At 44.8% G+C, this 22,228-nt stretch overlaps 1 protein-coding gene across 2 annotated transcripts in view; it reads left to right on the plus strand.

Moving 5' to 3' along the window:
• The window catches only part of LOC142560547 (receptor-type tyrosine-protein phosphatase kappa-like), an 82,892-nt gene that overhangs the window by 38,556 nt on the left and 22,108 nt on the right, over nucleotides 1-22,228 (plus strand). For both annotated transcript variants that reach the window (XM_075672733.1, XM_075672734.1), the window contains 9 exons: nucleotides 3,285-3,544; nucleotides 4,997-5,072; nucleotides 6,559-6,665; nucleotides 8,541-8,727; nucleotides 9,525-9,621; nucleotides 12,069-12,381; nucleotides 13,859-13,901; nucleotides 20,067-20,160; nucleotides 20,347-20,420. In XM_075672733.1, the coding sequence (XP_075528848.1) occupies nucleotides 3,285-3,544; nucleotides 4,997-5,072; nucleotides 6,559-6,665; nucleotides 8,541-8,727; nucleotides 9,525-9,621; nucleotides 12,069-12,381; nucleotides 13,859-13,901; nucleotides 20,067-20,160; nucleotides 20,347-20,420 (1,251 nt within the window). The remainder of the gene's footprint in view (nucleotides 1-3,284; nucleotides 3,545-4,996; nucleotides 5,073-6,558; nucleotides 6,666-8,540; nucleotides 8,728-9,524; nucleotides 9,622-12,068; nucleotides 12,382-13,858; nucleotides 13,902-20,066; nucleotides 20,161-20,346; nucleotides 20,421-22,228) is intronic.

A 22,228-nucleotide genomic window follows, 5' to 3' on the forward strand; every position in this document is an offset into this window, starting at 1 on the left:
CTGAGCAAACCTATTCTGCAGTGTTGTACGCTATAGGGATTGCCTGCCTGCCAGTGAAGACGGCAAGATGTGAAGACCTCAACCACGTGACCCTGTACTGTCTTATGGGTATACCATCTACGCAATGACAGTGTGTCCAGAGTCGGCGCGACGACTAGAGGAAGCCGATTCATGCGATGGGGAAGCGGCAAACTGCAGTTTACTCAGTGAAGACCAACCAAGCAGATGCATCAAATACCAAACTTCAGGAAACTAGCAATACAACTACTAACAGTATTAAGGCAATTAATGGCGCTGTTCGTGAAGTATACGAGATGATCATTTTTTTGGTTTTACGGAATTAAAAAAAATGGCTAGTTGCAGATGAGATAATTCTTGTCCTTGATCTTGACTGCTTAAAGAGGCCGACATGCACGAGACATTGAAACACATATTCTACTATTTACCAATAAATTACTAATTAAATTCCTTGTTATTTATTTTGCGTAACATATTGCAATTTACCAATTGTAGCCGGTCACTTTGCAAGGCGTATCCACTTATAATCAGTTTCCAGAATGCACCGCAAATTCTATAGCCACTGTAGTGATCCGCTTCTGGGTTCGTGGTTGGGACTCGGGCGTCACACAGAGGGTCGCTTGTTTACGCCGTCGGAGCGCCTAAAGCTTAGTAGCTGGCCTGCACTGTACAGAGGCGTCGCAATAAGCTTGTTAAGCGTAGCCGCGCGGTCGTGGGTCTCTATTGCCGAGACTTGCTTGTTGGTGAAGAGAGGAGATCATGACGTGTGAAAGAAACGAATTGGTTTATTTTAAATATTTTTAACCCACAGCGCACCATTGTGATGGGAGCACGCACCATGGAGATTGGTGCACTTTACAGGTCTGAGCTCCACTGCATGTCCGAGTAAACACACGTGTCAGCAGACTGCTCCGCACCAAAGGTGAACCCTTTTAAAACAGTCGTTTTCCCTAGACAACAAGACGAGGGAACTTGATGACCGTGTCTCGGCCAATCAGAGGGGTCGCACTGTTCACAGCCCTCCGCCCGTGGTAGCACCATCTTGCTGAACTCCGCTTGCGGACTATGCCCCCAATGCCGCCTGGTTTTACCACGCATACTCTCAGGTTCTTGCTGGTGGCAATTCCGTTTGTATGCATGAATACACCATCACCTCAAATTCAAACCGGAACAAGTCGAAAACGACTGGAATGCGCTGTTACGCTTCCGGGTTCGTTTTTATATGTAACAGCGGACTAATTCAGACTCACGAACGCAGATATTGAGCTAATTTATGCTTATGAATTGGATACAGAGCGATTCCACGTCGCATTTCCTGGTAACTACACGGTTATTTTCTCATTGGGTTTTAACTTATGCTGACGTTACACAATTTTGTCAAAATTTTCTTTCCCTTCTGTCACATGTTGTGTGCTCTTGTAAATGTAACTAACTGACGACAAGTGCATTCTTGCGTGCACCAATAATATTGCTTCTTCCTCGATTCTGCGCTCGGAAAATTGGTTATGCTTGGGAGTTTCAAAGCTTACGCTTAATTCACAGACGCTTGGTTGCATCGAATAATAAACTAAAACAGGCCTCCTGTTTCTCGCTATGACTTGGACATTGGAGAGGTCTTTAGGACTTACTTCGAGAGCGTACGGGCCAGTTAAGTGGTCCGAATTCTTCTCTCGTCCTTATGAACGAATTGATTTCATTCACACGAAGCAGTCCTGACAACTTGCGAGTGAAGCACAAGCCTGAACCTGAAAACGGGCTGATTCGAAATCAGCTCGTTTATTGCGAAGCATCCTTGTACGAGTGCAGCAAGACGGGCGGTCGGGATTTCTCGCCGTTTTCGTGGGCCGGTCCCGGTGAAAGGGCAGCCTAAAATTACCCGCCACAGCGGCAACTTGGTATGTGCGCTGCGCCCACGCGGTATGTGCTCCTGATGCGTCTAGGTATGTGCCATTGGGTAATGAATCACTGGGTTTCAATAGTGTATACCATTAGAAACATTCTGTCTTACTAATTACAAGTACGCACAGTACAGTCTATAACCTATACATAACCGTTCGCTACACGACGCTTAAATCTACACGACCGTTGTCGACAAACTATGACTGCTTCGCATCTCGTACACTCTAAAAAAATGACGTGGAAAACGGGAGGAACTGGACAGTTAGTTCTAAAAACGGCGCTTTCGTCCCTCAAGGGACTAAGTGCATGAATATGCGTGCCGTGCGCAAATTTCGGAGAGTAAGTGTTCGGTCTCCGGTGAGAAAGAAAGCAACAGGAGGACGAACGGCAACAGTTATTCCCCATACACTCCACTGTCTTCGACCGTGTCGCGAAGTGATGCGGCGAAAGCGGTATTGTCTACAACTCGTGAATATATCGAAGTTCGTGCACTCTCTATTGAACTACGTGCAAAGCAGCGCTTTGCCTCATCGTGAGAAAATTGCGTGACATTGAAAAGCCGGAGTGTGAAGATCCATGCCATGCCCTTCGTGCGCACACCATAAGTGAGGGATACAAATTTAACTCATAAGTCGCAATAGTACTTAAGTTTCTTCCGTTCCAAGGACATTACGAACTTAACTGAAGCGATGTGTAGCTCAAACAAGACACGCTAAGCAACTGAGAAATTGGCCTTCTCTGTCGTCTTGGGTGCCCCCGTTTGAGCTCGCTACACGTACACGTCGTGTAGTGCCTCAGTTGAGATCACCCTAAGAATACTCGGGCAGATTTATTTTCGCAGTCGCTTATGGTTGCAAGTACACGCAACGTTATCCTCTCCCCGCATAGCATACTCAAAATGCCAAGTCACTTTTATATTGCCGCACCTGCGTTCCGACGCTTAACCTTGCCTCAATATCCTTTCTTGTCAACCGACCTGCCGTGGCGAAGTGGTTAGGGTACCTGACTTGTGAGCGGGATGACGTGAGTTGGAATGCTACTTTCGGGCACCTTTTTTTTTTCAGCGCAGTAATTTTTCATCAGGTTATAAATGCCTAATTGCATTAATTCCATCTTTAGGGAGCATCGGAAAGAATGACCGTTACTCTCTTGAGGAGTATCGCAAAAGGGCAACTGTTAGTCCTCTAAGGAGTAACCGCGTGGGGAGTAACAGTCCATCCCCTCGCTCTCACCCCCCTAAGAGGAGGAGTCGTTGTGGCAGATCAGTTCCTCCCCTAAAGGAGTAACCTCAATACCCCGTTTCCTTCTTGTCTTCTTAGAGTGTAGACATCAACTACCAGTTGAGTCTTTCTTTTTTTTCCGCGCAGTCCCTCCACCTCCCAGTAACCTGACTGTGTACAGCGCAAGCAGCCAACACCTGGCGTTGAGCTGGAACCCGCCGTATCCGCCACACGGAGTCCTCGAGCGCTACGTCGTCCACTACAAGCTTGCGCGAGACTCGGTTTTCCAGGACGGCGTAGACCTGACGCCTGACCAAGCGACCTGTGGCGGCGATGCCGACTCCAGGAGTGGGCAACACTGCGCGGTTCTCGGAGCGCTGCTTCCCAAGATGGAATATCACGTGTTTGTAAGCATCGTGTAGCATATAGCCAATAATGAGAAGAAAACCGCAGGGCAAATGAATTTTTTCCTCTAAATACTATAGTGATGTTTCTAAGATATCTGCCCATGTATTTCAAAGCAAATGTCGACGAAAAGCTGCGTTAGAAGGCAAATCTACCCTAAATGCGAGACACCAAGTCCCTTCTATAAAAACAAAAAAAAAATTAGGTAGTTAGATCAGATCCCTTGTTTCGTTTGCGCAGCTCCCACAAAATGTTCGATAGTAATGATAATATCAAAAAATCACTTTTCCTTACTCCAATATTTATGTTTCATTTTACTTCTCTTTCTTTCTTAAACTGAGAACACGTGGTCTAAATATGGAGTGCAATAGACCCAATGGAAACAAGCGAAAAATCATGAAACATGCAGCAGTGAAACACAGAAAATTGTTTCTAAATTAGGTCTCGAGATCACTTAAACGAGTGAATTCTCTTTTAATATGGAGAAAAAATAAAGCCTGTAGGTGTTCATTTGGGTAAAGTACGATGTTAACACGTCCTGCCAACGGCAACGAGCTAGTCGATAAATGCCCAAATATTAAGATTGGGTGCTGGATAGATTGTGTAAGTAGCGTAACAAACTGAAGCCTTTCTTTTATTCTAAGGTTTAGACATTGCATATCCCTAACTCTTGTTAGTTAAGTGAGAAAAATTATTTTTTATTTTTGCCATGTATAAGATCATATTTTCTCCGCATTCATCAAGGCAATAGTCTGTTATAAAAGTCGGAAACTAGGCATTAATATTCTTGTTAGGTACCTACCAATTACCAAGACGACGAATCTATTTTTTCTTTTAATGTTATAGTAAGCTTTCATAATTTCGTGAACTTGTCTTGTGGAAAGCTTATTAACAAATGTTGCTTATGTGAACGTGATATGATAAAATGTTACAGAGTGTACTCTCAAATATTCGTAGTTATACCTTCAATAAAAGGCGATAATCTTAACTTGTAGGAGGCGTAATGTAGCTCAGACCAACCCGAACTGACTAACTCCTGTAACTTCGGGTTACAAAACCGCAGGACAAAGCGTATCTTCGCACTAAGCACAAATCAAGACTGCACTCACCTTCCCACTAAAGTCGCCTGCGTGACCGTTCTTCTGATTTTCAACCCTACTCTTTCCGACAGCCTGTTGGTAGCACCTACATTTGTAATTTACCTTTCTTGCAGTGGTTAACTCCCAGATTTTTGTACGTCCAGTACCACCCTGACAGTGAATAAATCACGCAATTTTCCTGGCACAGCAACAGTGGAAAGTATAAAATAAAACACACACTTTGTTTTATAACAAGGACTGTAAATTCCGATGTCAGTGTCACACTCGAGAACGATTTCCCTGTAAGGCGCGAGTTACTTCCGAGTGCCCAACAAGTTTTCTTTGTCGATTGAACTTTTCTTTTTTAAATTCCAGGTTGTCGCCAAGAACAAAGACGTGAGGACGTGGAGTGAAAGAAGCAACTTGGTAACGGCGCAGACACGAGAATCGAGTAAGCCAAGCACGAGGCGCCGAATGACGCAAACTCTTGCGCAATCTTTACGGACTATTCTTCAACCGGTGCGCTTCTCTAGGCATTGAAAATAGGGCTCTATGTATAGCACAGATTATGTATATTAATTTTGTTTTGTGCAACCTTGATACAAAGTACTAATAATGTAATGGCGGTTGAAATTTGTTTTTATTTTATCGTTAAAATTTGTCTACCGTCTACTGAGTGTGCATGCTTGCGCGTGTCTAATTTGATTCGTTCGTTCGTTTTTAACATAACGCTTAAATGTGACATAAGATCATCCAAGATTTGAGTATTTCACATTTTTCCATCCTATTCAGTACTTTTTAAATAAATTTCATCACTCACAGCGCATTAACCCATACATAAGTGAAATGTAGCAAGAGGCACGTGCTTCCAACATTTGCTTCATACCGTGGCGTGCACATCTAGTTCGCTTATTTATTTGCGTCCCTAATTCCTGCGATACGAAACGATCCCCTGTAGAACAATCCACAGCATGTTGTATATATTAGTTTATTTCACTGTAATCATTTACATTGTTTAGACAAGACGTAAGAAACAGACAGGCCGTGGTATGGAAGATGGGAGAAAAAAAGAAGCTGCGATTTAAAAGCAGCTTCTCTGGCAACACTTACCAGCGGAACAAGGCAGCAAAATATCGACTCATTAACAGTGCCAGTGCGCGATCAATCAAATGTACTTTCATTTCCTGCCCACATATTTTTCTTTTGTCTCCAAGAGGCCTGGAATGTCCATATTGGTGCAGGTACAACTAAAACAAACGCTTTAGCGTTTTTTTTTAATATGGTGCTAACAGCTCCACAAAAGAAACGCCACCGAAAGGATACATCTTTTTTTCTTTTTTTTGTTATCGAAGCTGAACTCTAACGAAACTGGTAGAGCACTATACCAAAACTCCGTCAGTTGCCTTCGATCAATAATTAGAAGACACGAAGAAACGGAAGAGACGAAGACACGGCCGATTTTATTTTTCAAATATCACACTGTTATGATGTGGCACTGGCGGCATCATGGCGACATCAGATATTTCATGATGGTTCGCATGTATACGTGCTTCTGTATATAGGAAGCTACGTTCTAAGGCTGGGCGCCTGTGTGCTTCCTTAAAGTAGACCGTAATGTGAGGCTCCCTTATGAGATTCTCCAGGTGACCCATGCTGTAACGGTGCCAATATCTAGGACGTGATCGAAAGCTAGTGAGGGAACTTGACGGTGGCACCGTCACCTGTCTTTTGGTTCAAGTTAGGTTTCTGGACACACCCAAAAATGCCCTCGCATTGGGACTGACTTATTTAAAAAAATAGTTTAAGCACGAGTACAGTATGACTTAGCACTTGCCTTAGGTGTCCCTTTGAAGCTTTCGTGAAAAGCGCGCGCTGCCAGTGATATACGGTGTATATTTTTGCCGTTATTGTTGAGTAACAGTGTCATTTTTTTCTAGAGCCCGGACCACCATCCCACGTCTCCGCAGGCGAGCGAAATGAGTCAGCAGTAATCATAACCTGGAAAGAGCCAAGCCTTCCCAACGGCATCATTCTGGGATACAGGGTACGCTGGAATATTATTCTCAAATCGGCTTCCACTCTAACCTATCAAGTGCCATTACGCTACCTTGCTACGAATTAATCAACTTTTGGTCATTTACATCTGCAGAGTGGTCATATACATCTGCAGTGACCTTACATATTCCATGCGGAGCAGCCCCATAACGAAAACAAATATGCTAAGCTAAGCAAGAGATGTGCGAATTGCTGAAGTTTCCGAAGTCTACAGACCTTAGTGACCAACTACGGTGCCGATGGACCAGTCTGGTTGAACATATGCAGTCTTTCCTCTCTCTCTCTTCTTTCTTGGCATCCCTCAACCTCCTTCTCACTGTGCAGAGTAATAAACCGGGCGCGCCTCCAGTTAACCTTTTCTTGTTTTCTCTGGTTAGTCTTGCCTTTCTCTTCTACATTTCTCTTCCTCTTTCTTGAATACCTCGTTTTTATTCGTTAAAAGTTTCTTTCAATAGATTAGGCGCAAAAAGTGACAGCACATAAGAAGAAATACAGACAGGACAAGGCGCTACTTGCAACTGTTTATTGAAATGACAGGTGGCTGATTATATAGCCATGAGGAGAGGAGAACGAAAAAAGAGGGACACTGAATATGTGAATGCGCACGTGCGAGAACACTTAACATAAAGGGAATCACGCTTAATCTAAATATAAAACTTATCTAAAAACATGCCTTCATTCGTGTATATATTCAAAGCCGGGGTACTGACACAGTTGTCCCCTCTTTTCATAATCTCGTTGGGCTCCAACAATTCATGCGCAATAGAATCTTTGCTTTTATACATGATTGTCGTATCATGAAGCCTCGCTTCACATACCCGTTCATCCTCATTTCCGCAGGCCTTGCAATGAAGTGGCAAGTTAGAACCATATCCATTTTTCAATGAAAGCTTATGCTCCCGCAGGCGTTCATTAATACATCGGCCAGTTTTGCCGATATACTCTTTTCCACACTTCAGTGGAATGTGGTATACTACCTCTTCTTCACACTTAACAAAAGGGTTCGTATGTTTAATAGAACTCCCTACTTTTTTAGAGTCATCCGGACCAATCAGGCGGCACAAAGTAGCAAGCTTTCGCGGCGCGGAAAAAACCACAGGAATTTTGTATTTCACGGCGACGTGTTTCCGATTATGCGCCACTTTATGAGAATATGGAATCACCACCGCTTTAGCTTTCTTTTCGCCTGTTTGACCTTCCTCACTTCTTTTTCTTTCTTTTTTCAGTTTTTTCAATAACGCCTCCCAAACTGCGCTTAAAACCAAGCAAGGAAAGCCAGCCTTCCTCAACTTCAAAATCTGGTCGTCAAAGCTTGCGTGTGCCTCATGACAGCACGAATTTTTTCAGCGCGGATTCGAGGCACATAGTTGCAATTGCTCGTTTAACAGTCTTGGAGTGTGTAGACTCATACGGCGACGCCTCCTTGCGGGCACGGGGTCGGTACATCCAGCACGAGCCTTCGTCAGTAAGGGTTATGTCAAGATCTAAATACTGCAAGCTGTTATCCTTGGCTAGTTCGAAAGTAAAATCTAAGCCTTTTCCTTGCTGTTTAAAATCAGTTAAAATGCCCTGCACAGTATGCGAGTAAGTCATGGGAGATCGTTCCGCCAGTAAAATTAAAAAATCGTCAACACACGTAAAAAAAGTTTCTTTTTCATGATCTCTGCTGATCCAGGTGTGGTAGAGCCAAACACTGCTGCGCACAGGTCGCACTGTTTTCCTCTACCACACAATACACGCGCGAGAAAGCTACACTGGGCTTGCGCAAATTTGACTGCACACTTATTCTGCGAGGATATGTTGCTTCTGGTGGGTTCTAACGTAATCAGCAAGCATCCTTGCGACCTCTGTGCGCGTACGCTAGGTTACCTTGGTGAACCGGCAGCTACAGTCTACCGAGAATAACATGTCGATTGAAGTTCCCGCGGACGGCAGGCAGGCGCAGTTCATCGACCTCACACCCGGAACCGGCTACGTTGCTCAAGTGGAAGCAAGGACAGCGGCAGGATACGGCACACCGATGGAAATTACCATCCATACAAGACCTCGCCGTAAGCAAACAATGCGTATCTCCCTTGCCGTTTGGATATTCTTTCTTTTTAGTTTATATTTAGCTTTCAATGGTGTCCCGTGAAAACAAGACTGCAGTAAGGAATACAGCCACTACTTCGAACAGAAAGTTGGAAGTAGTGGCTGCCATAGGCATATTAGCTCAATAAAACGCGCACACCGTAACAGGCCGTTGTGGCAGGCTTGTAGAACGTAAACCAAGCGAACGGGGTCGCCAGAGTTCTCGATTCAAAAAGGTTGCCTTAAAGGCGTGTTTCAGCCTTTACGTACACCTGTTAAGGTACAGAATACCAGAACAGAGGAGTGAAGCCAGTTAAGCGGAAGCCCGCGAGGTGGAGGTATGTTCATAAAAGGGAGAAATTCTCTTCCACATGACTGATGCACGGAGCTAGAGAGGTGACCCATTCGAGTATTGCAGAAATCCGTATCGGCTTCAGCCTGCGACTTCGGAACGCCGGAGTCGCAGATGCCAGTAGAAGCCCTCGCGGCGCCATCTTGAGATTATGAATGGTGCTAGAGTGCAGAGAACTAACTGTGACGGCCATGCCGTACTTAACCGACGGTGCACATGTGGCGTACTGCGCGCGCATGCGCACGCACGGCCAGAAAAAAGAAAGAGCCTTCTAACGCCTATTTGGGCTTTAACGAAATATTGTCATGATATGCCTACGAGCGAAGATGCTGCCGTTTCTTGATTTTTGTTTGTTTCCCGAGATGTAAGTGCCTGAATCGCAAGAATCATTGAGGGCTGTTTTTCTTTTCTCTGCCTTTTGCGCAGTACCAGTCATTGGGACGAAGGTTGAACTGAGGACTGTGGACGAGACTGCCATTACGTTGCAACTGTCACGAGCCAACGATGAGCCCGACGACATTAAGTACCGCATCGTTCCCCAAGAAATAAGTCTCCATCCATCTGACACTTAAAAAAAGATACGCTGTCGGAAGTGCTTTTTCGAATTGCTTGCAAGAAGAAAGCATCACCAATACTGAAAAAATTGAGATGTCTTTCTCCCACTTTCACAAGATAAAAAAAAACACCAGCCAAATTCCTCGCAACGCAATCACTGTTTATTTGCATGTTGTATGAAGAATAATAGGCAATATAATAATAGAATAATAGCTAAACACGTGCATATTGCAAACATCAGATGACTTACTGATGAAAAGTTGAAATACTGCCTCGCCGGTTTCCAGCGTGTCCGTTATTCCTGTATCAAGTTGTCCTCAACTTACTCATTCAGCTAAGCTTCTCCATAGACGATCAGGTCGAAAACCACTGAGTGACGCACTTTATGTATTTAAAGACAATAAGTTTTCATTGTTTAGCGGCTCTTGTTAGATTACGCTACATTAACGTCCGTATACGGCAGTAGGGAAAGCAAAGAAGAAGTCGCTCATTTCGAGTATTTCTAGACAATTTAGTCAACTTGTGCAATGTAGTGCGCTCCGCATGGACTCTCAAAGTGTTGGCGCGCGTGCATGGCAGAGAAGTAGCTTCTTTTTAGATTTTTTTTCTCCTGTCACCGTTATTATTGTTTAAGAAAAAAAAAACACACCTTAGAGTCAAGGTTTAGACAGCTTGGTATAACTATTGTACACTGCCATGGGGATGCTTTCTCAGCCCTGTATGTACCTTTGAGTCGTTTCAGAGCGATCTTTTTTTTTTGCACTTAATTGTTCATGCGTTATTTATACATTCACTTTTTTTCGGAAGTTCTTCGCTGACTTTAGTAATGACCTGCCTCCTATCCTAATATCCTCAGAATCTCGGCCTATCCCCCGAAGTTAGTATGCGTCATCAGATAACGAAAACGAAACGAAGCGAAACGAAACGAAATTAATATAACCATGTCCCCTGTGAGACCCCGATGCTTTCGCAGCAAATGGGTTCAGAGTCGGAGAAATCGCTAAAGTCATCTTATTACCATTTAATGTAGTTGCGCCTCAATTGCAATTACGTTTCAGTGATAACTATTCGGTAGTTTGTTACACAAACTCATATATTTGTACAGCGACCTTCTTGGAATGGTGACACATAGAGTGGTTAACGGTGTCACTGTATACTGATGAGTTCAGTCGATTGCCACTCGGGACAAAAAGATCGAGATTTTGTCTGCATCACTGTATGCTGAGATAAATGACATTCTATTATTAGCACATTGTCGCGGTGCATGACAAGGTGTGATGAAGGTGCATGCAATGGGTAAATAATAAACCTAATTGAAAGCAGACATGGTTACTTTGTGTGTGCTTTATGACTTCTTAGTTCATTTTAACTTTCTTATTGTAACTGTTAGAAGGAACAATTCTTACTAATAAATCTCGTCGCTCAATTGTTAAATGATAGGAATAAAGGTTAAATGATTAAAAGCATCTTTATAGCAGTGATAAAAGTAGACTATAAATAACAGAGACCCCCTTCCCCCCACTGCCGCCTATGCCTTGTAATGTCATAATTTATGTCTAGTACGCCGAAATTGCCCAACGCGTACTGCAAGCTGCATGATTTTAACTCATGCATACGGCATAATTTTGACCCCCTGAGGTGCCTTAATGTGCACCTAAATCTTGGTACACGAGTGAGTTTTTTTTTGCATTCCGCCCCATCGGAGTGCAGCTGCCGCTGCTGGGGAATCGCGCCCGCAACCTTGTACTGAGCCAGCGCAATGCCATAAGAACTGAGATCCAGCGGCGGCTGACATTAGCATCACGAACAAGGCCATGGACGTGTCACTCGCGCAAACAACTACCGGCGTCGTTGCGCACCCATCAGCTGTCGTTGCCGCGCTCGGCGCAGATGTTTCTCACAGTTTCCTGTTTCGCACCTCGAAAATCCTCGCCCCGCATTCTTAATGCTTAAGTTAAAGAAGTGCATTACCGCCCTTATCCTGTGGCGCGTCATCGCACGCGAGGCAGTCAGCAACGAGGTGAAAGAATGAGACCGATGGTAGCAGCTGTTCGCTGTCTGCTACCTGCAGCTGCGTGAATGTTGCGCACATTTCCCGGCTTTTCTTTCTCTCGAACGTCTGTTCCCGAGCTCTTGTTATTCAAATGTGCTTTTTCCTATGAGTGCGTAACCAGAGAAGGAAGAAAAGAAAATGCTATGGCTGACATAAATATATTGAGAGAAGATTGCAGAAAGAAAAAAAAAACAAGTAAATGGAACCGACGGACCTAGGAATCAAGGAGGGCAGAGGGAGGGTCGGGAAAAGTGAAACAAGCAAAAGCTAACGAAATGTGAACGCAATGTGTGCGGCTCGCTGGTCACGGTGCACGGCCGAATGCCGTTTAACCTGGAACCGAACGCTTCGCCCGCTTTCAGGGCGTACTACGTGCTGGTGCAACGACACGACCAGGCTAGGAATCGCTCGAGACGCTCCACGCATGGCTCGAAGAGCGGCGATAGCGGAGGCGGCGGCCTTCACGAGTGGACGGAAGGCACTCCGGACTACAACGAGTCCCTGGCCACCAACCTGTCGTTCTATATGGCGGCCAAGATGACGCCCGAGGAAGTGCGAAGCAGGGGAGACTTCACGGTGGGCGACGGCCTCTACTACGGCGGATACTACAACGCGCCCCTGGTCCCCGAGTCCACCTACAGCGTCGGGCTGGCAGCCGAGGTCGACTTCGAAGGCGTGAGTTCGATTCGGTCCTCATTCGTCGATGCAGGAAGGTTGTGAGGGCGCCTCGAACTCCAGGCGGTACGATTCGGACATCCTTAGTACTATGAACAACGCGACTTGAGACGAAGATGCGAGGCGCGTGAAGAGAACGAAATAAACATTTGTTGCGAGTGAGCGCTTGTGTGCGTCCCGTCCCTGTTTTTAACTTGCGCAGTTCAGTGCTGAGAGTTCTGAGCTCCATCCGAAATCAGTGCTTTAATAGAAACAATTGTCCAATTCTGCGAACATGCATACTGTGTGAACGTATACGTACACGCAAAATTTAGCCGTAATGTCGCTGTATAGTTGTTTTCTAATCGTTATTTTATTATCTGACCATGGTGATTACAGCTATCACATCGTAGGAAGAAAGTAGCCGGCGGAACATGTAGGCACCAACGTCGGCTTAACTACTGTCAGTGATAATGATAAAACAATGAACTTCCATGGCACCATTCGTACTAGGCGTTTTGTCCCGACTTTTGCGAAGTGTTGCAGTGATGCTTTATATCGCTCCTCGTTGACCATGCAGGTATTACTTATTAGCTGAAGCTGCATGGCTGAAATGTTTCGGACACCACGCCGTTTTTACCGTATACTCATGCTGGAGAGCGACACAGAGAGAAGGATAAAATATGGTGACGAAGTCTCCAACTTCTCTAAGTTTCGCAAATTGCCCAAAAACGCTTGGCTTGGTTCATGACGGGCACTTGAAGCGGACACTGAATCATGTGCATAAGCCAGCCTATATCGGGAAGACACGCTCAGTAATATCAGCCATTCAGTGATAACGCTTTGAAGTAATGCTCACACAATCTCCTTGTGACACAATCTCCTTGTGGTATTGTCGTGAAGCCTAAGCAGGGACCATAACTGCGTGTGGATGAAATATATCGTTATACTGCGTAACAACATAGGCGATAACCGAATCTCATAGCAGTCAATATTTCAAAGAGTGAAAATGACTTATACTAAGCGACACGCAATATTACTCCGAGCGAAAACTGGGGAGTGTATGTGTAATATATACTATTGAGCACTACTCTGCCATCTGCAAGTTTTTGCGTGCAGCCACTGTACGTACGACTCAGTAAAATTCATATAACGTAATATTAATTGACCAGAACTGGCATAGAGCTCCTTAAAATACTATGTGCTTAAGCGAGGACGAAAAAAAAAAGACAAAGGCAAGAACATTTTATGCTTAGTATTATATATGTTAAAACCAAGCTGCATTTTTTAAATGTCTGCAGAGCTTCTGAGTACAAGTTTTTTTTTCATTGCAAGACTGTGTCCTTTATTTCCGTATTACATGTGGCCTTTACTATTCGAAACACGAGAGCAAAGTCATGAAGAATCACGCATACCTAACGCGAGAAAATAGCCACGTATCGCGTATCTGATGACTGATGGCACATCATTGATACTTGAATCCTTGTTTTTTTTTCAGGATACCAGAATTTCTTACAGACTCCTGTCTGAACCAGTCACTGGTAAGGGCTTGTTCTTTTTATTTGATTCCGATAAATTTGCAAATCGAAATGTGATCTGCATCAATCTTAGAAATCCTTTCGTTATACGCAGCATGAGTGAACTAAAAAGAAAACCGCAACTTTTTTTCTGTAAAACATACGCGCGAATTGTGACACAACCATAAACTTCTACCATTGAATGAGTTGCCGGCAAGTGCGAATTATTTGTACATTTCTGGCTTCTTACTACGCAGCCTCAGGAATATTGCATTTCGTTGTTACTCAGAGATAACAAAATTAGAACGAAAGACGTAGTACTTTGTTCAGTTTCATACGTTATAACAAGTTACATTTAAACTAGGGGTAAGCGAATGATTGAAATTTTTAATATGAATCAAATAGTCTTCTATTTATTTAGTATCCAATTATTAATATTTATATTCGAGGTTGTGGAAGATTCGTTTCGATTAAAGACTGCAAGGGGCAGCAGCCGTGCTTTCAGTCTACAAGGAGAAAGACTGATGTGAATGGATCCGAGACTCGCCAGAACCATTGTGGTACAGGAGAAGCGTTATTGCTACGCAAATGATCCACTTACTGAACAACCGCATGGACGAAATCACACAAGCACAATAGTTACCAGCCGCTGAGTAAAATCACGTTTCACCTTATAAACATTCTACGAACTCGCTGTCTCTATTTGGGCACAGCTATTTATCATTTGGCAAATCTCCTAATGTGTCGGCTTTTTCTTTTTCGAAACGGTGCGCGCTGTGCTGTAGTATTGACCTCAGCTTCTTCAACGAGCATCCAGGACTCGCTGTTTCCTTTTTCAAGCGAAGCTTGTATTCGCTCACAAGTGGCGTTGTCGTAGTCATGCAAAAAACACAGTTGCTCCCAGAACAGCGTTGCTGCGGGAAAGGGCGGCCTGAGGAGCTGACATGTGCGCCGGCGCCGGATCATGAGCAATTAGCAGGGATTCCAGCTGCGTAGGCGCGCGCTCATGCCACGCGCGCAACCGGTCAGAGCCGTTTCGCTTCCGTCGGGGAGGGAAAGGGCAGGAAAGGGTTACGCGCGCTGCCGTCTGCTTTGTTTCCGTTCAATTAACTCTCGCAAAATGGATGGGACGGCCACGCGTTGTGTGTTCGCCGAGGAAGGGACAGCGTTCGACGAGCGGCGGCGAGAATCCGCCCTTCAAAGGGCTCGTCGTCGGCGCGCCGATCCAGCCGTTAGAGCCGCTCGAGTCCAGGCAATCCGACAGCAACGAGAAGATTCAGAGCTGGAGGAGCCGGAGACCGAAGCAATCCGGCACCGTAGCCTGTGGGTTACTTAAACGGGACGAAGGTCAGGTGCACGCAGGACAAGCTTCGCTTACCTCCATTTTTCCGTAGGGGAAGGGTTGGTCATTTTTGCTACTGTCACTGTCATCGCCCGCCAGTCGTGACCGTACGTTTTCTTGTTTCTTATTACCAAGCTTCTCAGTTGACCTGACATCGAGTTAACGTTATTACGTGTGTCAAGCAATGTAAACAAGCATTGTGTTTTCAAGAGTACTCAAAAACGCTTTTCATTCCATTTTTTTTAATGTAAAAATTGGTAATATTCGTATTCAATTCAATGATTCAAGTTCGATTTTTTTTTTATTTCGGATATACGTCACTCGAATCGATTCGAAAATTTTGTTGTTCGAGCACTTCTGGAAATGTAAGCACATCAGATTATCTGAATGCGTTGAATTTTTGCGGCGAACACATCAGCCCTTGAGATAGCCAACCAACTCACTCTATTCACCGACTGTGGCGGGGAAATTTACGAGAGTTTCGGGTAGTTCACCTCCTAGAGAAAATATTGCTCAAACACAATAGGCTTTAAATAAAAATGTCATCCTTTATCCACTCTATTGTTCTGTGACTGCCTCACCAGCTCACGACGCTTATATTTATTATATAGATATTTTATACTGATATTTTTCAATATCTTTGTTAATAATCTTGAACAATGTTTGCGTCATACGCGTCTCAGTTTGTGCGCTGACGATATGACACTTTACCGTGAAATAGAATCAGTGCAGGTTTGTGAACTACTACAGGAAGATGTGAATTATGTAGCGGAATGAAGTACTTCCAACATTTTGTGTATTACTCCAAGTAAGACAATTCCTGTTCCCTTTATTCGCAAAATCCCCACTTTTCTATAAGAATAATCACTTAACAACATTGCTTTAAAAGGAACGAGTTGTACGCGTGGTCTATGGTTAACTCCCGACTAAGTTACGCAGAAGATGTTTCAAGCATTGTAAATGCATCCTAGAGAAAGTCACGTAGGTATGATGTCAAGAATGACAAGAAAAGCTGACGAAGGTTAACTGCATTGTTCTCTTTATTCTGCTGTTGTGCACTCTAAATAAAAGTTTAGTTCTGTTGTATGAAACTGCACTAACTTCCCCAATGTGGCAAAAATTGTGTGTTCAGCGAGGCTTCATTCGTATCCTGTACGCTCTATTTCTGAGACGCCGTGCATTTAATGCCTTTGAGCGTGTACTGTGCATGTTTAATATTAGACCTCTAGAAACAGGACGAAAATATCGTGATTACTTATTCTTGTATAAACCAATTCACAGCGACTGCTCCTGTCCTCAGTTTCTGTCGGCTGTAACGTTTTGCGTCGCTCGCCCAAACTTGCGTTTTCCCAGCATTTTCTTCGTGAATTCAGCTGGCGTTATGATAGCGATATTATCCGCATGAAAATATCTTGCGTTGTGATCGCGATATTTTCAGCTCTTGTGTTCGCTCTTTACCTGATTTCTGCCTTCGACATAATTTTTGTTGCATCTTGTATCACTGTTACTTTCGGTTTTCTGTTTTGTATTTCGTTTTTTGCACAATGCAAGTGCACCATTAGTAAGACGCAGAGCGTGTCTTGAGAAATCAATGAAATGAAATAAGATATTGAATCCGCTGTCAACAGACTCTAATGTCAAATCAGATCCCATCACTCTAGGCCCTAGAGGAACTCCGCAAGGGGCGGTACTGTCACCCCTTTTGTTCAATTTGGCTATGAAAGATCTACCAGGCCTTCTCTCCGAAATCCCGGGTATCAAACACACATTGTATGCGGATGATATCACTGTCTGGTGCAACTCGGGGAGTGACGCCGAGATCGAGGAGCGTCTTCAAGCAGCAGCGGACACGGTGGACGAGTACGCCAGGGAAAGAGGCCTCCAGTGTGCGCCGGAAAAGTCCGAGTTGCTCATCCTGAAGAACCCGAGGACACCCCTGGCACAGAACATCACGGTGTATATAGACAACCACTCAGTACCGAAACCCACGGAGATCAAGATCCTAGGGCTGTATATCCCGCAGGGGCGACAGAATACCAGCACTATGAAGAAGCTTACAACATCCACCGAGCAAATCCTCCGGATGATGCATCGTATCAGAAATAAGCACCATGGCATGAAGGAAAGGGACGCCATCCGTTTGGTGCAGGCTTTCGTGATTTCTCGGATAATGTACGGGACGGCATTCCTTAACCTCTCCAAGTCGGAAATTGAAAAGTTGGAGGCACTGATCCGGAAGGCCTACAAGACGGCACTGGGGCTACCAAACTCCACGCCAACGGCAAAGCTCATGGCTCTAGGAGTACATAATACCCTCAAAGAGATGTGGGAAGCACAATACCTCTCACAACTCAATAGGCTCGCACTCACAAAACCAGGTAGAGATCTCCTCGAAAAGATCCATATTAATCTGCCCTATACGATAGACCAAAGGGAAGAGGTACCACGTGATGTGAGGAGACGCATCAACGTGTACCCCATTCCGCGGAACATGCATCCCGCATATAACATCGAAAGGAGAATAGCAAGAGGGGAAGCCCTGCAGAAGAAATGGGACGAGCAACCTAACATCTTCTATGTGGACGCCGCAGGGCCAAAGAATGGCGTGATGACTATTGTGGTCTCAACGCCTTCAGGATTGATGGTGAATTGCGCCTCGATGAAAACATCCAACCCCACTCACGCAGAGGAAGCAGCTATTGCATTAGCTATAGCATCTAACCCCAACGCCGATGTGCTCACTGACTCCCAGAACGCCTGTCGCAACTTCAATAATGGATTAATTCACAGGTCAGGGTTGTCATTGCTGACTAAGCATCCACCCAGCCAAGCCTCAGTCATCTGGTTTCCCGGTCACCTGGAACTACCAGGAGGAAACGAAGCCGCTCACAGGCATGCCCGAGCTCTTCTATACCGGGCGTCCCCCCTGATGACCGTGAAGAGTGCTGGGACCTAACTGCTTTAGCAGTGTATGCTGACAATCTCGCACCGTACAGAACAGCCAGGAAGGAGTACCCAACACCACATAAATCCCTCGATAAGTTGGAAGAGAACACTCTTAGGAGACTACAAACTAATACATACCCAACGCCAGCTAAGTTACACCAGTGGTACCCTACACTATACTCCCCGCAATGCCCACACTGTGGAGAGGTAGCTAACCTCTACCACATGGTGTTGGCTTGCCAATTTAATCCCATAGTTGACCCCATTCCAAATCCCTCAAAAGAGCAGTGGGAGGCTATTCTGCTCAGCGATGATCCTGACCGTCAGCACTGGCTGGTGGGGAGGGCCAGCGCAGCAGTAGTAACCAGTGGGCTACCGGAATAGGCGGCCCACCAACGAGTTCTACGAATATCCTACAAATAAAGATGTTTTCAATCAATCAATCTAATGTCACAAATCAGCAGCTCATAAAGTGCGAGTGTAAAGTGACTTTTCTACTCTGGAAATTGAGTAATCTTCCGCCAAAGCCTGTGAACCTACAGCTGCAATTTGAGCGTGCACAATCTTTAGGATGAGAGCGTGACGTGGGCCACGGGGTCAAAAATAACACGAACGCTCGCCCAAGTGCTAGGTTGAAAATGCACGTGTATCGCCTGACTCAAACAGGTGAGTATAATCAGGATAAACTGATGTCCAGCTATACAGGGTGGAAGCAGAGTGCTTTCGGCTACTCATTTTTAGTTTGAAAAAAAAAGGAATATTACAAAGCGGCACTTCATCACACGCGAGCACTAACGCACACTTGCTAGGAAAAGAGGGCAAGGTAATTAGCGTAAGTCTGCACTATCGCGCTCGGCATCAGCTACAATGTTCGAGACCATGGTAAATCACTCTCTCGCATGGGATAGTGGCATCACGACTTAAAGGGATAGCGCTCTGCCGTTATTCATTCGAACATAGCAGCTGTATGCCCGCTCTCGCCTCCTCTCCCAGGCTTGAGGAAGATAGAAATTATGGAATTTTACGTGCCAAAACAACGATTTGATTACAAGGCACCCCGTGGTGGGGGACTCAGGAATAATTTCGACGAACCTGGGCTTCTTTAACGTGCACATAAATCTAAGCACACGGGTGTTTTCGCATTTCGCTCGAGGAAGAAATCTTTGTCTCACGAAAATATTCTGCACAGACCGTTGGTCACCATTCGCGCGAGCTGAGTATCACTGACGTATCTGGAAAAGAAAACGGCCGCTATCCGACACGTACGCTTGATTTATCACCCCCCCCCCCATTCCATTGATGCGTCACCAGGCAGGTATTCTGGATTAGCGCTCAATGCCGACATTTGCCTTGTTCTCTTTCTTTCGCCGTGCAATCGCCATATACGCAATATAAACGTCGCTGACGAACGTCTCTTATATCTGCCATATTTCACCGGTTGAAATGCGTAGAAAATTGAATGAAGTTTAGGTCGCACAAAACGAGACCGCCATCTGTTCTTATCGCTTTCGCGAGACCAATATTTTATGCCCTAAACGGAGGGGGGGGGGGGGGCTGCAAAATCCGGTATGAAAGGGGCGATGTTTCAAGCAGGACCAAAGCCCTGCCCGTTTAGATCGGCGCTGCTATCCAACCAGGGAACGCGCGTTCTTGCTCGTACCAGCGCGACAGTACGTCAAATTGCCCCTAGTGATTCGAACATGCGTATTCATACAGAATTTTTTAGACTTATTTACAAACTATACGGCTTACTTAGTCCCACAGCTAACCACATTGACGCACAGCTTTCATTGTCGTGCATGAAATGGCAGCAGTTATAAGCAATTCAGGGATAACGGAAAGCCTACAGTGATTCCGGCTCTTTCATAGCGTGTAAATAACGTCCAACGACCTCATTTCAGTTCGAAAACAGCAACCAGTAGGCCGTGGGTCTACGCCGATTGCAGTCATTGTCATCGTCGTGATCCTCATGGTAGTGCTCATCGTTGCCGCCTGGTACGTATTCTCAATTTTTTTTTAATGCGGTGAGGTTTTTGTGGGAACTTTACGCAGTGGTTAATTTTCGGGTATTCGAAACCCTCCTGTTTTGCTGCCTTCCAATTTTTCTTTGTGTGTAAGTTCCATGCTTTGCTGTAGTGAATTTTTCATCGCTAGGCCACTGAAACTTATTTTTCCATGCAGGAAATGGCGAAAGAAAATTATAGGAAGATTGCCGCGAACGTTCCCTCACAAGCCTGCAACACCAGCGAGTGACGGTAAACTGTCTAGTGACTTCCTAATCATGATATCAGACTAATTTTATTTTGCGCGAAGCAAGCCATGACTACTTACGCAGGGACATCACCTCCTTTCTTTCTTTTTTTATTTGAGGACATTTTCTTTATTATACATATATTTCACAATGTAAACTATGTTACGCCCTTAAAAGTGAATAATGGTGTAAATTGTTCTATGAATACTACGGTTACACTGTTTTCAGGTGAAAGGGTCTGAGTTATAGAACGATTCACACGCTTATTCACTTTTAAAGTTGAAAATATTTTGCAATGTAGTAGGCCCTTCCCGGTATAGCGCAAAATACTCCTTTATTCTATCCACCATAATTTCTTTATTTTCTTCATTGTTTAAACGTGGCAGCAAACGCATCGGGTCTCTCGCATTCTGCATTAATCCATGGATACAGTGCAAAAATTAAATTCGGCGCTTTTGCGTGAAAAAATGAAACACGGTCTGATTATGTCGTACGCCTTGGGGGGGGGGGGGTGGCGGGGAGAGGGGGAGTCCAGATTAATTATAAGCTCCTGGGGTTCCGCCAAAATCAAGGTTCCGCCAAAATCTAAGTAGTTGAGCGTTTTTGCATTTTGCCTCCAAAGAAATGCGGCCGCCGTAACGGGGTTGCACCCAAGACCTTGGGCTCAGCAATGCGACGCCATGGCCACTAAGCAATCAAGGCGTGTACGATTCAGAATGAAGACGTTATATTACACGGCGAAAATTTACTTATCGTACACTGCAATGTAATCCGCCTTTTGCATGCTCCGAGCGCGCATGCGTTGTATCCTAGCGGCGAGCACCGGAAGCGTCTTGTAATGCATCGGTGTCTCATGCAGCAAACAATGGGCGCGCAAATGCAATAGCGCGGGCCGCCTGCAGCACAGTGGACGAGGATGCAAAGCTGTATAGTGTCGGCGTAGCGCCGACGACTCGGTATTAGTGCGTGAGCATTCTTTGGCGAGCTCCGCAGCCCTGTCACTCAAAGAAGTGTAATGCCTCGTATCTACAGAAAAAAATGCGTTATTTGCAAAGACATTTAATCTTTATAATAGTGCAAATGCAGATGATTGGTCAGTTCGCGCGTCAAAGAACCCCATGTGGTCCAAATTATCCAGGAGTCCCGCACTACGGCATGTCTCGTAATCAGATAGTGGTTCTGGCATGTAAAAAAGAGAAAGAGAGGTAGCTTTTAAGGGATAAGCAACAATCTAAACAAAAGAAGTATACTAATAGAGATATGGGTAGAAGTTGCTGCTGGGCGAGTTCGTTGAGATCTAAGGAATACATTATATCGCTAACAGGAAAATAAAAACTTAGGAGGGCAAGTACGAAACGATAGATCGAGCGCTCGACATATCGTTTCTTACTTGCCCTCCTAAGTTTTTATTTTCCTGTTAGGGCAATAATGTATTCATAGAGATATGGTTATGCTCATGTGCACATGCGCATATGCTGGGAAAAGCAAGTAAGCAAAAGTAAGCAAACAGTGAAGTCACAGCTGAGTCAAACAATGGTTACGCATTAGTAGACAATTCTCAGAATTTCTGTAGCTTGATGGTCTGGAGTCACGGATCTGTCATGAAAAAAAATTTTGGCAATCTCGCGTAAAAAATAAAAACAAGGCCTTAAATTGAAATTCTGCAGCTAAAAGTGAAGCAGAATATCCTAAAATTTAACAAATTTAATCAAATCACCTGTTTGAACTGTGAGGCTAACAGTCATTCCAATCATTAGAAAGTTCTAGCGCGTACGGTCTTCCGGTGTCGTTTGCGGACTACCGCGTCAGCGG

This window comes from Dermacentor variabilis, chromosome 10, assembly GCF_050947875.1.
Source record: "Dermacentor variabilis isolate Ectoservices chromosome 10, ASM5094787v1, whole genome shotgun sequence".
NCBI lineage: Eukaryota > Metazoa > Arthropoda > Arachnida > Ixodida > Ixodidae > Dermacentor > Dermacentor variabilis.